This window comes from Oncorhynchus mykiss, chromosome 17 (assembly GCF_013265735.2).
Source record: "Oncorhynchus mykiss isolate Arlee chromosome 17, USDA_OmykA_1.1, whole genome shotgun sequence".
Lineage (NCBI taxonomy): Eukaryota > Metazoa > Chordata > Actinopteri > Salmoniformes > Salmonidae > Oncorhynchus > Oncorhynchus mykiss.
This window is the reverse complement of record NC_048581.1, coordinates 62,825,590-62,840,247: the sequence shown is the minus strand read 5'-3', so window position 1 is coordinate 62,840,247 and position 14,658 is coordinate 62,825,590. Positions and strand designations below refer to the sequence as shown.

Below are 14,658 nucleotides of genomic sequence, written 5' to 3'. Positions count from 1 at the left end.
GTCATAATGTCCTCAATTATATTATTAAATAGGTCTCCACCTCCTGGTAATTCAGAATATATTTTTAATCATAGCACACCATGCAGCCATATTGGTATAGATGTGTCAGGATGTCATATTCTATGAGTATTACTGAATTACAATTTTTGTAAGATTCTCTAACACAGAGCAACTTACTGTATAAAAAAACAGTTTGATTGGTTTCTCCTTCGGCAGCTTGTCTCATCCTAGCCTACTATTATGGTTACTATCACAATAGATATTTGTCACTGTGACGACTGAACAAACTGATACCAAACTCAAGATTTGTTTGGGTAAAAAATGTTAAGCCAGGTTGTATAGTCAGTTTATTTTAACCCATTTATCATCACAGATATGTCATTATCTGCAGACTATTCTGTAAAACAAGAAATACAAATGATAGATGCCATTCCCAATACATGTTAATCTTTCCTCGCTGTATTCCGGAGTTGTGAATCCTGAACGAACAGTAAAGTTTGCAATATCCCTGCTGCGGCTTGTATAAAATAACAGGCTTTCTGTGGTTATTTCACTTCAAGATAATTCCCTGACCTGTAAATAGTGGTACATAACAAGTCACTCTTTAATGATCACATTCTGCAGCCCATGCTGTGCCCGACAACACTGTACACCCACAGCATATAGATTGACTTATCCCGCTATCATAAATAAGGTAAGTGGTCACCAGAAATGCTACACTCTAAAAGCAATCAGAAACCATAAAAATGATGATTCATGTGGTACAGTCTGAAATGGCCTAAAATGAAACCGACTGGACCCAAGACTTGGATCTCACTCAGTCACTCATCTTCTCCAGCTCTTTGGAGTAGCGCCTTAAAATGTGTCCCTCCATACCTTCCTGGGGTTGGATGCTGGTTGATAATGTATCATTCACACCTAATAGAATTCTTAACTCTGTCAGACACAAGTAATGTACCATGTAATATAAAGTCACGTTTTCTCACATCAATGTATAATACAATGCTTTTGGGCTTTTCTACCTAGTAAGCAGACATGCAATGTCTCAGTTTTTAGTTGTTTTTGCTCAACCAGACCTTTTATCCAGTGTCAAATATGGTATTTGGACAAAAACATTGAGATTATTATTAAAAGACAAAACAGAGAAGAGAGGAAGAAGTGCAAAAGTTTCATTACCTTTTCAAAACACTAAATGAGCTTCTTTTTTTTAAAGCTACAGCTGTGTGAAGGCATTGCAAATATTATAAAAATGGGATTCACATATTTTTTCCTTGTCAGAAATCAGTCATTTCACAACAGTGCAAAAAAAAAAATCTTGCTAGATCTCTCAATGTAATATATACACACATATTTTCACATAGAAAAATTGTATTATGCTATACCTGATGGGCACAGATGGTCCATGCAGCATTTCTAATGTTACAGATGCAGGGTGAAAGTAGCCTATATTTGTAGACTATAGAATTAACAATGTAACCAAGTTATGGTCTAATGTGCATCCTCAGAGTTTGGTTAAATATGGATGGCTGTTGTCTTTGAGTTGTGGGTAAGTGCTTCCACAGTAGCAAGTCATATAGTTTGGTTAGACATTGTATTGGTGTGAGTGTGGTCATTCACAGGGCTGCAGAAGGGCAGTGAAGGGGTGTCCGGGTAGAGCCCCCTCAAGGAAGGTTGTGTCGTCAGAAAGCAAGTCAACGCAATGATACATGTTGGGGTCATTGAGGAACTCCTGGAGGGTGGGATTCAGGTCCTCATCGGGATCTACCATGGCAGAGAACATGGGGTCAGGACTCAGGGGCAGCTCTGGGGGAAGATGGTCCCCAATTAGGCCCAAGGGAGGGAAGGTGGAGGGCTCTGTTGTAAGAAGTAATTTAAAATCAGTTATTTATTCTAGTTACAATCGAGACTCAACGGTTTCATTTGGAAAACAGCATTCTGCACCCCACTGAGGAAGCAGACATGTATTAGGTGAAAAACACAGAATGGAATATCATTATTAGTGATACAAAACAGCCAGTTGTGGTTAGTTAAAACATACAGTCCACAGACATTAAGATGCATCTTGAGCATATGGTAGTCCCTCCAGGATTTCAGTTTTTTTGTGGTAATTGCAGGGTAAAATGCTTGAGTTTGCTGTGGCAATTCTGACATTTTGCATAGCAATATGCAATAGCCTTTTTTTTGCAAAAATGCGTAAAAAAAAAACATGTTGACGTGTGGCTTGATTGAATTATATGAGGTAAATGTGCACGGATTGGTTGAAATTGCAAGCCCTCTGTGCTGCGGTGATGGTCAGTTTTATGCAACAATATTGTGATGATTTGACTGGTTTTATGCTGAAATAGTGCAGTGATTGGTCAAATTTGTAAGCACTCGCATAACAGGCAGGGAATTGTAGATTTTTCAAAAGAAATTGCAATTGCAGAATCCTGGAGGGACTGGTATGGTGAACAGAGGAAGAGAAAGGGTATAAATGGAGTCTGTGTAAAACACCTACCCTGCTCACTAGCTAACATTCGCTACAGAGAATGGCACATGCAGAACAATGAGACAATTGGGGTGGGGGGTGTTAAGGAAAACAGTAAACCAAAAGAAACCAAGCTGATTGAGATGCCCTCCCTTCTATGGTTTAGCAGTCAGTAGGGAGACTTAAGGACCCCTACTTTGAATTGATCGGCTAAAGACAGAAACTTAAGGAGGGCAGATAAAGCTCAAAAGCATGCTATTGTGTTTAGGAGCAGATTGCTGACTTCTGATGAGAAAAAGGGTCAGACGACACTTAAAGGGATTTGGTTGATTGGTGGTTTACTGGGAGGCTTGGCGACTCACCGAAGGCCTCTCCACCCAGACCATATCTTGGGTTCATTGTGGAAGGCGAAGGCTCAGGGCCAGTGTCAGAATACATAGGTGACTTAGCCTCCAGTGTGTTCCTACAGTAACCAATGATAAATAGCCATTACACACAACCAGTTCCTGAGGTGACAAATGAGAGACTGGGATTACACTCCAATTTTGATGGAGCCAGAGTATTTTCATTTGAGCTTTCATTTACGAAATGGCCTCTATTCGGAAAGAACAGGTGGAGTGGGGGGTCAGGGAGGCTCATGTAGGGATTTTCAGGTGAATTACAATCCACATGTTAAGGCTGGATAAATGAAATGTTAAAAAGACTAACTCAAAAATACTCACTCTTTAGATACGAAAACCAACTTAGTTCTGATGTACTTAATGTATTCACTATCCGCTGAAAAGACAAAGGTATATTATTTAGATTAATAGCAATCAACTCAACTAGCAAAAAGGATGTCAAATTCTTCATAAACAAACTATAAAATGCATCCAGAATCCAAACTTTCATTGCACCACAAGATCCTTCTGGTATAGTCACCTCCACTCTTCTTTGTGTAGTACTTCCCGAAGGCCTCCACTTTGGGCGTGTCAGGGTAGAGGAAGAGGAGCGGGTTTTCCGGGACGTTCTCCTCCTCCAGGATCTGGAAGTTTCTGATGATCTCATGAAAGGGGATCTGGCCAAGGTCCACTTTGGTGAAGGGCTGCACCGAGCGCACATCAGGCTCACCTGGAGAGGGAGGACAATGACAAGGATAAAAGATTAGATAAAGGTAGTAGAGAATGTGTGGAAGAGGGGCAGGGAGGGCAATATAGGGGGACAGATAGGAGGAGGAGAAATTCACCCTCATTGGAAGCACTAACGTCAATCAATTCATTGGATGCTACAATATAAAAGGCGTCACTGTGTGTAGTACAAGACATCCTTAATGGGACTTAGAAATCTTGCAAAAATAATTTCCCAGCTTCTTGGTAAGTCTCTGTCCCATGCCATATGATCCTGCCGTCTCACCGGTTGGGGAGTAGTCCACCCAGGAGAAGGTGATGCCTCCATCTCTGATGCTCTCACTGAAGCGCAGGAGGAATGTACCCCTCTGTTTCTTCTTCAGGAGGGTCTTCTCTTTGCCTTTACTCACAAAACCCATGATAGAACTGCAGAGTACAAACGCATACAGAGAAAACAAACCAGACCTTTAATAAGTTGTTATTAATCAAAGGACATCCATAAACAATTTCTCAAATAATGATTTTGCGAAATAACGGGCCAGCCTATCGCAGAGCCTCAAACTATAATGGGTCACTTTTTCTCCTCAGACATACCCATCTTTCCACAGGTTCTCCAAGTGACTCTTCACCATAAAAAGTATACCATCGAACCACACCCAAAAAGTGAAGTTGGTGTTAGGAACATTTTCCTGCAACACAAGGATAATTGAGGTTGGCACAGCTTAGACTGACATTAGTATTTCCACTGTCAGCATCATGCAGAGAGCTAACAAGTGACAGGATAATCACCTTGCTAAACTTAGTCCATGAGATGTTGCAGGCATCGTAACTTTGCTGCTTTCCTGATGGGGCAGAAAACAATAATTTGCCAAACCTACTTCACTGACATCTCTAGACCTGCAAGTCATGTAGCACTGTAAACATACCAGACAATGTACACTATACCTAGGATTGAGATGGGTAGTAGACATACCAAAGAGTTTGTGTGCGATCATGTCCAGCTGGTTAGAGTCCAGACCCCGCGTGGTGGAAGAGAGGAACTGCCAGCTCAACATCTCCCCTAGTTGGGGCCACGTAGCCACGGGACAGTTGGCAAAGAACAGAAGGTTCTGCAGAAACACATTAACAATTATTAAAACACACAAATATACATTTATAAAAAATATCTATATTTTTTAAAGAGTTGGCTAAGAAGTTGTTTGAACAAGACATCTGATCAAAAGCTGGGGGACCTGTATTGGTGACCTCTCACCTTTGGCTCGAGGCAGAGCATATTGAACCAGAGGATGGAAGCCCAGGCACTCTGCTGCTGGCTGGAGTTGGAGATGATGACCACAGGGAGAGAGGACGTCTGGGGTGGGATGCAGTGGACAAAGGAACATGTATTCATATGACCGACTACTGCAGCATGGACCTTATTACATTTAGATTGTCTGCTAAAAACTATCATCCAGGGAAACCAATGCAAGTTAGACCAGACCACCCTTACTGTGTCACAACATATGGGGCTGATAGCTAATGAGGGCACAGGGAATGACAGGAAGACACACCTCTAAGGAGACTGACATGTCGTGCAGAAGGAACTCGGTGTTAAAGTTGATGATGTGCAGCTCCTCTGTGACGCTGAGAGAGAGCTGTTGGCACAGAGAGGTTCACCACCAACACATCCAGGACCAAACACACCTGCTGCTCAACTCTACTACAGCATGGCTGAAGTAGAGTTGTTCCTAATGCTTTGAGTATTAAAGTGGATATATGTTGAAACATGATGTAAACTCACGTCATGGATCCCCTTGCCCCCTCCTCCAGATTTCTGCTCCTTCAGTGTCTGCAAATACCAATTAAATCAGTTTTGGTTAGTCCATCTCTGCTATAAGCAATTGTGATGACAAAATTGCATAATCCATCAGCTAATTGATATCTTAATTGATTCATCAAAACCTTTTAAATTGAGACTCAGCTACATGATGTTGCCATGAGCAACACCGCAGATGTTACAGATGAAAGTGATGCACTGACAGTGTATCTGCGCAGGTGCGCTTCGATAGCTACAACGTGATAGCTGAGGAACCGTAAACACTGGAGTCAGCCTAGCGCTTCAATTCTCTTAGTTGTTGCGGAAATTGCCCCAATATTACGGTTCACCTTGTGCATCACTGACTCTACCTTTATGCAAGTCAACTGCATACAGTTTCATGGTTAATTTCCACACAGAGTTGTGTAACTGACTACCAATCCATCTCTCCCCGCCAACAAAAGCCTGTCTGTCCTACTGACTCACCAGATGTCTGAAGTCTGCCACCATGCCTCCACTCATACTCTCAGCCATGTTCAGGGCCTTACTGTTAGTCCCCAGGACATTGAACCGACGGTACCTACAGGCCAAGAGAACATGGAGTGACAGGGTGAATGTATAAAAGTGGTTTACTTGAATTTGTTGAGACACATTAAGATTTCTTTACATTTGTTGTCATGGTTTTACATTTCAAATTTGGCACAAATCTAGTACCGAATGTCACATCTTACCCTTTGACCAAAGGAGCCTCCCTAGAGATGAGAGAAAGGGAGAGGAACATCCACTTCAGTATAATGGCCAATAGGGGTCACTTAATTCACTCTGCCAATGTTCTAAAGTCGTCTAGCTCATAATGATCAATACATCTCGTGACTTTCTAGATGTCTGGACTAAAGCAACGAGAGCACTACGTAAGGCAGGCATCTAATATGTCAAGAACAACTGATTTGATTTTCCAAAGGTTCCATCTCACCTGTCCATAGACACGTTCACTTTCATGGCATGGTTCAGCTCAGGAAATTTGACGAGGAATCTAGAAGAAACACACATTGAATTGTATAAATGGATGTCACATTCACTATGACATTCAATTCAGTGACGGGCTGGTTATTTAACAGCTGTCATTACTTCAGACCCTTTCCTAGTTCTCACCTGGTCTTGACTGAGAACTGGACATTGGTACGCAGGACCAAGGGGCCTTTCCCTTGGGGCATAGAGGGCTGAGTCTCCACCACAAAGGCGCTGAAAACACAAAATACCTTCTGTGAACAATAGTAAGAAAAAGGGAGCTGAACAAATCATTAGTGTGCTTGTGTATTATTATTTGCACTGTGAGGATTTACTATGTTAGTGTGTAAACTTTGTTTATCAGAATTGTTTATGAGCCAGTGTGATTGTGTATTGTAAATGGTGTAAAACCTTTTGAGCAGGCTGGTGAGGAGGCTGTCCACCCTCTTCTGCAGCGCTGGTTTCTGCTTCTTCACAGGGTCGTGCTCATAGGTCACCTTCCCCATCAGCTCCTCCAGCTTCTTAAGGAACTTACGCACCTGGAACAGACACTCCGCCTCCGTTGTAAACCTAGAGGGAGGTCAGACGGGCCAAATAGAGGTCATACAGGAGATCACACAGAGGGGTCAGAGGTCAAACACAACAGATTTAACTTTGGTCTACCGCAGCAGGCTCTTTCTAAGAAAGGCTTCGTAGTCGCTCCTTCAGCCATCCAGGGCAGATGTACTGAGCGCTCAACAGCGTTACAGCAGAAAGCAGTTAGAGATGGTTTAGGTCAGGTAGATCTACAGAGGTGAATGGCTGTACTGTACCACTTCTCCAGCTGGTCCAGGCAGGTGCTGTCTGGGGCTCCAATGCAGGCCTTCTGCTGCCTCCTTTGCCACTGCACTAGCTCTTCCCTCACAAGCACACACAGCAGCTCCTCTACACCGTCCAGCAGCACACCCATACCGGACAACATGCTCTACAACGGAGACGGGGAGGAGGAAGGGAAGAGAGAGGGGGGGAGAACCAGAGGAAATACATGTTATATGAATAATACACTTCATAATGTCCTCATTTATTATTAGGTGAATGTCTAAGGCGTAAATTGTTTAAGGTGATGTAGACTAGAGGATTGTGGGTGGTACCTTCCTGGAGGCGTCCAGTCTGTTGAGTAGAGCCTGCAGCACCTTCATCTGTTCCGTCTTCTCTGCCTCGTTGGTGGTGCCTATGCACAAGAGCCTGAGTTATCGTCAAGTCAACAAATCAACTACAATAGAATGGGGTTACAGATGTCACCCGATAGAACGCGTCACTTCATAACTCACATCCATGACAAAAGAAAATTGACTCTTCATAGCCATGTGGGCTTTAGGGAAAAATATACAGTATCATATCCCTCAGTCTGTATCCTCTGCTGAATCGATTATCACAAATACAAAGGATGAGCTCACCTTCCATGTTATGAGTCTGGTATTTAAAATCAAACTCATCTTGTTGTTCCTCCAGACATTTCACTGTGTGTTCCATGCACTGCATTTACAACATGAACAAAAAACAGACAAACTGTCAAAACTGTCAATGGTGGTCTGTAAACCAAATCTTATTGGTCCCATACACATATTTAGCAGATGTTATTGCAGGTGTAGCAAAATGTTTGTGTTCCTAGCTACAACAGTGCAGTAGTATCTAACAATTCACAACAATACACACAAATCTAAATATATAAATATTAGATTGAGCAATGTCAGTGTGGCATTGAATAAAATACAGTATATAAATGAGTAAAACAGTTTGTAAACAATACTACCATGACATTATGTTGTCATAATGAAAGGTTTGGCAGCAACATTAGAGGAGAGCCCGCGGGGGGCGGATGCTCATATCATGGGATGCTCATATCATGGTAGGCATTGCAACCTTTAGACTCATGGAGACGCTCACCTGAACTTTATTCTTAAGGTCTGTCATCTTGCGCTCAATGTTCCGCTGGCTGTCTGTCTCCATGGGGTTCTGCTGGACCTGCAGCAGCTGGACCTGAGAGGAAGAGGATGAAGAAACACAGTACTGATGACCCTAAAGTCTTTCAAATGTGATGTACCCCCTCCTAAGGTCCTGAGAGGGTAGGTATACAGGATAACCCAATCCAGCACCCATTTCTTAAATGTCCTTTTATAATACACACTGCCTTTGGAAAGTATTCAGAACCCTTTACTTTTTCTACATTTTGTTACGTTTCATTTTAGAATAATGCTGTATTCAATTTTTTTTAAATCCTCAATCTACAAGCGATACCCCACAAAGACAAAGCGAAAACAGATTTTTTTTTTTTTATGTTTGCAAATTTATACAAAATTAAAAACAGAAATATCTTATTTTAGTACTCAGACTCTTTGCAATGAGACTCGAAACTGAGCTCAGGTGCATCTTGGTTTCTATCGATCATCCTTGAGATGTTTCTACAAGTTGATTGGAGTCCACTTGTGATAAATTCAATAGATTGGACGTGATTTGGAAAGGCACACACTTGTCTATGGTCCCACAGTTGACAGTGCATGTCAGAGCAAAAACCAAGCCATGAGGTTGAAGGAATTGTCCATAGAGTTCCGAGACAGGAATATGTCAAGGCACAGATCTGGGAAAGGGTACCAAAACATTTCTGCAGCATTGAAGGTTCCCAAGAACACAGTGGCCTCCATCATTCTTAAATGGAAGAAGTTTGGAACCACCAAGACTCTTCCTTCAGCTGGCTGCCAGGCCAAACTGAGCAATCGGGGGAGAAGGGCCTTGGTCAAGGAGGTGACCAAGAACGCGATGGTCAATCTGACAGAGCTCTAGCGTTCCTCTGTGGAGATGAGAAAACCTTCCAGAATGACAACTATCTCTGCAGCACTCCACCAATCAGGCCTTCATGGTAGAGTGGCTGATGGAACATCTGGAGAGACCTGAAAATAGGTGTGCAGCAACACTCCCCATTCAACCTGACAGAGCTTGAGAGTATCTGCAGAGAAGAATGGGAGAAACTCCCCAAATACAAGTGTGCCAAGTTTGTAGCATCATACCCAAGAAGACTCAAGGCTGTAATCGCTGCCAAAAGGTGCTTAAACAAAGTACTGAGTAAAAGGTCTGAATACTTACATAAAATGGGATATATATATTTTTCATAAATTAACAAAAATTCTAAACCTGTTTTTGCTTAGTCATTATGGGGTATTGTGTGTAGATTGAGGGGAAAAAAACAATTTAATCGATTTTAGAATAAGGCTGTAACCTAACAAAATGTGGGAAAGGGGTCTGAATACTTTGGGTTCTTAAAGGCTCTGTGTTTGTCTAACCTGCTCAGCCAGCTCAGCGTTCTGCAGGATCTCCTTCTCTTTCGCCAGAAACCACTGGATGATGTTGGCCAGATTATAAGGCTCCTCTTGGTACCTCTGGAGGAAGAAAGGGCGTGAAGAGTAGTTTTACTAGAGTAGTTGTACTTCATCAAGACCTTGAAGGGCTACAAACTCAGTAGCTCTAAGACCCAGTTGACCACTGTTCTAAAAGGTTCTATCTACACTGAACAAATATATAAACACAACATGTGAAGTGCTGGGCCCATGTTTCATGAGCCGAAATAAAATATCCTAGAAATGTTCCATGCAAACACATACAACTTCTCACAAATTTGTTTTAATCCCTGTTAATGAGTATTTCTCCTTTGCCAAGATAATCCATCCACCTGACAGGTGTGGCATATTAAGAAGCATGATCACTACACAGGTGCATCTTGTGCTGGGGACAATAAAAGGCCACTCAAATGTGAGGTTTTGTTAAACAGTGCAATGCCACAGGTGTCTCAAGTTGAGGGAGCATGCAATTGGCATGCTGACTGCACGAATGTCCACCTGAGCTGTTGCCAGATACTTGAATGTTAATTTCTCTACCATAAGCCGCCTCCAGCGTCCATTTAGAGAATTTGGCAGTACGTCCAACCAGCCTCACAAGCGCAGACCACATGTATGGTGTCATGTAGGCAAGCAGTTTGCTGATGTCAACGTTGTGAACAGAGTGCCCCATGGTGGCGGTGGGGTTATGATATGGGCAGGCATAAGCTCCGGACAATGAACACAATTGCATTTTATCGATGGCAATTTGAATGCACAGAGATACCGTGACATTATCCTGAGGGCCATTTTCATGCCATTCGTCTGCCACCCTCACCTCATGTTTCAGCATGATAATGCACTACCTATGTGGTAAGAATATGTATACTATATCTGGAAGCTGAAAATGTCCCAGTTTTTCCGTTGTCTGCATACTCACCAGACATGTCACCCATTGAGCATGTTTGGGATGCATTGGGTGGACACGTACAACAGAATGTTCCAGTTCCCGCCAATATCCAGCAACTTCTAACAGCCATTGAACATTCCACAGGCCACAAACAAAATCCTGATCAACTCTATGCGAAGATGTGTCACACCAAATACTGACTGGTTTTCTGATCCACACTCCTACCTTTTTTTCAGCTATCTGTATTCCCAGTCATGTGAAATCCATAGATTAGGGCCTAATGAATTTTTCAATTGTTTGATTTCCTTATATGAACTAACCAATATCTTTGAAATTGTTGGTTTATATTTATGTCCAGTATATTTATCATAGACACCCCATAGAGAGCCACACCTGGAAGCTTTGTTTGAAACGGCGTATGTTGTGCTGCAGCAAGAAGGACTCTCCCCCCTGGACGAAGCGGCTGTGCTGGATATCCAGGTTCTCTAATAACACCTGGAACAGCAACATGGCAACATCATGGTCCCGTGCTGCACGATCCCTAAGGACGGAAACACGAGGAAACTGGTTTAGGAACTACATAATAGAGCTTCATTCACCACTTTTCCCTGACATTCTTTGGGTTTGTTCTACATGGACATCCCTGTGGTCCTTCAGACATCCCTAAAATCAGTGCATAGTCACCCAGACCCTTTCATTTTTTTTTTGTGGCTGAAACAAGAAATAGTGCAGGATGAGTGGACTGCCTCACCAGTCTTGACCCTCTATCCAGTGTGCCAGGTAGTGGCGTACATCCATGGGGAAGGCATCCCCATCATACAGCTCATCCACCTGTGTCAGGTACACAGACTCCAGCTGCCTCAGCTTCTCCCACTGTGCCATGCCTGGCTGAAGACAACACCACACGCACACGTATGCATATAATCATTAATAACAGCCATACAGACAGCACAATACGAGGTGAGGTTTGTTTACTAAGCTTGCACATCTAGGGACATTATCTTCTTTGCACTGCTGCCAGTGGTCTGACCACAAGACTACATGTAACAGGTATATGGCTGAAACACACTCATGGCCTGAGAGAAAGTACCCTTTGAATACTTGAATTAATATTTTCCTACACCAAGTATAGGCTATGCCTCAAGAATCCGTTTCTGCGGTTGGAAAGTCTGTTTCAAAGTAAAAAGCCACCCACATGACATTCTGGAAAATGTAAACAAAACTATCATTGTTAAAACTTCTAGGTTCTGACTCGCTACAGGCAAGAACAAGGCAGATGTGTCCATAATATCCAGAGTTTTACTATCTATTGGTCACCACAACACAGTTGCACAAACATATCATATAAGAGCCCGTGTGGAACAGATGTGTCGGTGACTAGCAAGAGTAATGTTACAGTGATGGCCGTCAACATCATGTTCTAACCGGACAGCACCAGTGGGCAGAACCAAAACCAATCTGCATTAAGTGCACTAGCTATTTAAATCAATATTAAGTTTTGACAGGACCACACCATTACTAGAGGGTGAGGACATATCCAACCAACCGCTCAGACGAACTCCAACTAGTCGTTTTTACAATCACATAAATATAATACGTCATAGACACACTTAACACAACTAACGTTAGCTAGTTAAGTTACCATTCTGACTGATTTATGCTCAGCAAATTATATCAAAAATACGGTCATGCTCAGCGGTGTACGTGACATTCAGAAGGCTACATTTAGTAGATTAGATAATGTTAGCCAGCTGTCACTCACCTGTTACGTTACTGCAGTAAATGTTTCTGATTATCGACGACGCGCTATTCGCAATGTTGTAGGATTGACAGCTGGTACGTTAACAGAAATTATTTGTTGGTAATTGTGTAGCTCATAAAACGATAAACAGGGACAAACTTCGCTTCCTATTCATGGGAGCAGACATTTGAAACAAACTGTTCACCTCCCCCCGATTTCATTAAAAGATCACGCACTTTGTTCGCTAAATGTCCCCTCCCAATTTCTCTTTGACCAACCCCGCAATGCACCATTTTGTTTCTTATAGCCGTTTTATTTGGATCCAATGAGCCGAAATGGATGAAATACGGAAGTCCAGTTTCTGCCTTAAAACATTTCCAGAAGCTGATTGGTCCCATTGGGGTACGATTGGGTCTTCCGGAAAACACTGTTAAGCATTCATGATTGGTCAAAGGAACATGACAATCTATGCCTACCGAATCAAGGTGGGACAAACTCAGTTCAGCAGAGGGAGTAAAATAAGACGGAAGAGCGAGATCGAAACCTAGGACCATCTCAAAAGACTTCCAAGAAATTACGTTTCGAAAGTGAGGTATGAAAACAGAAAGGTCCACCCTCTTTTCTTCCGGCGCTTGAATTCAAATGCCAGTATTCTTGATTTAAATTAATTGCCATCAGACTGTACTGTATTTTTTTTATATACTGATAATATTTCACAGGCTAACTGATAATTGGAAATCGGCATGAATTAATTCATTCACAGGTTAGAAACATTAACTAATAGCAATAGACAAAGGACACAAGAGTTTTCACAATGTTTCTGATTCTGAAAACACGCTATTCGCAATGTTGTAGGATTGACAGCTCGCATGTTTCTAACATAACATATTTTTTGCTAATTGTCTAAAACCTCGGATTCTGGATTTATTTTGTATTGCATGAAGCTTGGCAAAGTAAGTGTAACAAACAATTTGCATTTCTCATTATTACCCTGAATAGGAATTCATCATCCTACAGTTTTGAGAGATTACTTGGTTGCTGCTGTATAATGGTTTATAATGGTAATCAACAGCATCCCATATTTACACTAATATGAATACTTTTATTCTAGTTGATAACTGACAGCTTGTCTTTCTCGTGGAGGATTCTTTCATTATATTACATGGAATACAATTGATTATATCTTGGTAGTATAACAATATGCAACTGTAATAATAGCCTACATTGCCTACATTGTGCTGAAATGGGCCACATCATGACTAAAATGCACAGTTTGGGCAAAATGTACCTGTGTTTCAAAGGGGTGGGTATAATTTGAGGAACTTTCCAACAGGAATCCGTTCCCAAAACTTCGTAAATATCAAGGTTGCCAACAAACAACGCATGCAGAGTCGTATACCAGTAGAATGAGATACCGGGTAGGGAGTGAGCTATGTAATTACGTTTTCACCACGTTTATTCGGAAAAATGTTACTTCGTTCTGGTAGCCTCCGCCATTTCTCGTTCGTTGGTTTAGTGATTATTTCCGGTGTTCCTGCATTTGCCGGTGAACTCTGCTGCGCCTCAATTGGGGAATCGCTGTGGTTGAAATGTAACTAATGACCGCTAGCCCCAGTATTTTAATAGCTAGGTGGCTTGTACACAATTGTTACCGATGATACTGTATATACCTACTCGTACTACAGAAACATGCATTGTGTTTTGCCAAGTTCTCCCTGTGTTAATCCTGTTTCCCAAATATAGCAGGTAACTTGTGTCGATGTTGTTGAGTTCATATTGCCTAGTTAAATAAAGATGAAATAAATTAGAACATTTAAAATATATACTTTGATCTATTTCAGGTGACCCCAAGATGCTTGATTCACTACAGCTGCTCTTGAATAACTTTCCAGTCGTTTTTGCTTTACATTCCGACTTTTGAACGTCTGTGTATTGGACATATATATTAGTGTCTAATAAAAAAGAGCAACTTATTTAAAGCATCCTATCTGTTTTAAGGTTATAGTGTGTGTGTGTATATGTATGTATGTATGTATGTATGTATGTATATGTGTGTGTAGTGTAGGTCCTCTTGATGTCCACTAGGTGTCAGCACAGCTTCAATAATGTCACACCACGTTCACAACATGTTTTCATGTGTAACAAATCAAATTGTATTTGTCACATGCGCCGAATACTACATCTGTAGACCTTACAGTGAAATGCTGAAATCAAGCCCTTAACACATTTTTATTACAACTAAATTGTTGGTTAAGTAAAAAATAAGAAAGAAAAGTAACAAATA

At 41.7% G+C, this 14,658-nt stretch overlaps 1 protein-coding gene across 6 annotated transcripts; it reads right to left on the bottom strand.

Annotated features, from left to right (window-relative positions):
• Nucleotides 1-327: 327 nt before the first annotated feature.
• Nucleotides 328-13,680, bottom strand: stat2 (signal transducer and activator of transcription 2). 6 transcript variants are annotated; one of them, XM_021569283.2, is made up of 24 exons: nucleotides 12,396-12,694; nucleotides 11,385-11,521; nucleotides 11,027-11,174; nucleotides 9,694-9,789; nucleotides 8,303-8,395; nucleotides 7,813-7,891; nucleotides 7,507-7,586; nucleotides 7,189-7,340; nucleotides 6,788-6,946; nucleotides 6,521-6,610; nucleotides 6,342-6,401; nucleotides 6,100-6,120; nucleotides 5,855-5,948; nucleotides 5,354-5,401; nucleotides 5,124-5,207; nucleotides 4,826-4,924; nucleotides 4,547-4,682; nucleotides 4,363-4,415; nucleotides 4,168-4,262; nucleotides 3,860-3,999; nucleotides 3,389-3,577; nucleotides 3,190-3,244; nucleotides 2,830-2,930; nucleotides 328-1,761 (listed from the first exon to the last, which is right to left on the bottom strand). In XM_021569283.2, the coding sequence occupies exons 2-24, from the start codon at nucleotides 11,513-11,515 to the stop codon at nucleotides 1,610-1,612; spliced, it is 2,355 nt and encodes a 784-aa protein (XP_021424958.2). In that variant the 5' UTR covers nucleotides 11,516-11,521; nucleotides 12,396-12,694; the 3' UTR covers nucleotides 328-1,609. The 6 variants fall into 6 exon arrangements, with proteins under 6 accessions (XP_021424958.2, XP_021424959.2, XP_036806304.1 ...); XM_021569281.2 differs by having other exon boundaries at nucleotides 662-1,854; nucleotides 12,396-12,692; XM_036950408.1 differs by lacking the exon at nucleotides 12,396-12,694 and adding an exon at nucleotides 13,663-13,680 and having other exon boundaries at nucleotides 1,459-1,854.
• Nucleotides 13,681-14,658: the final 978 nt, after the last annotated feature.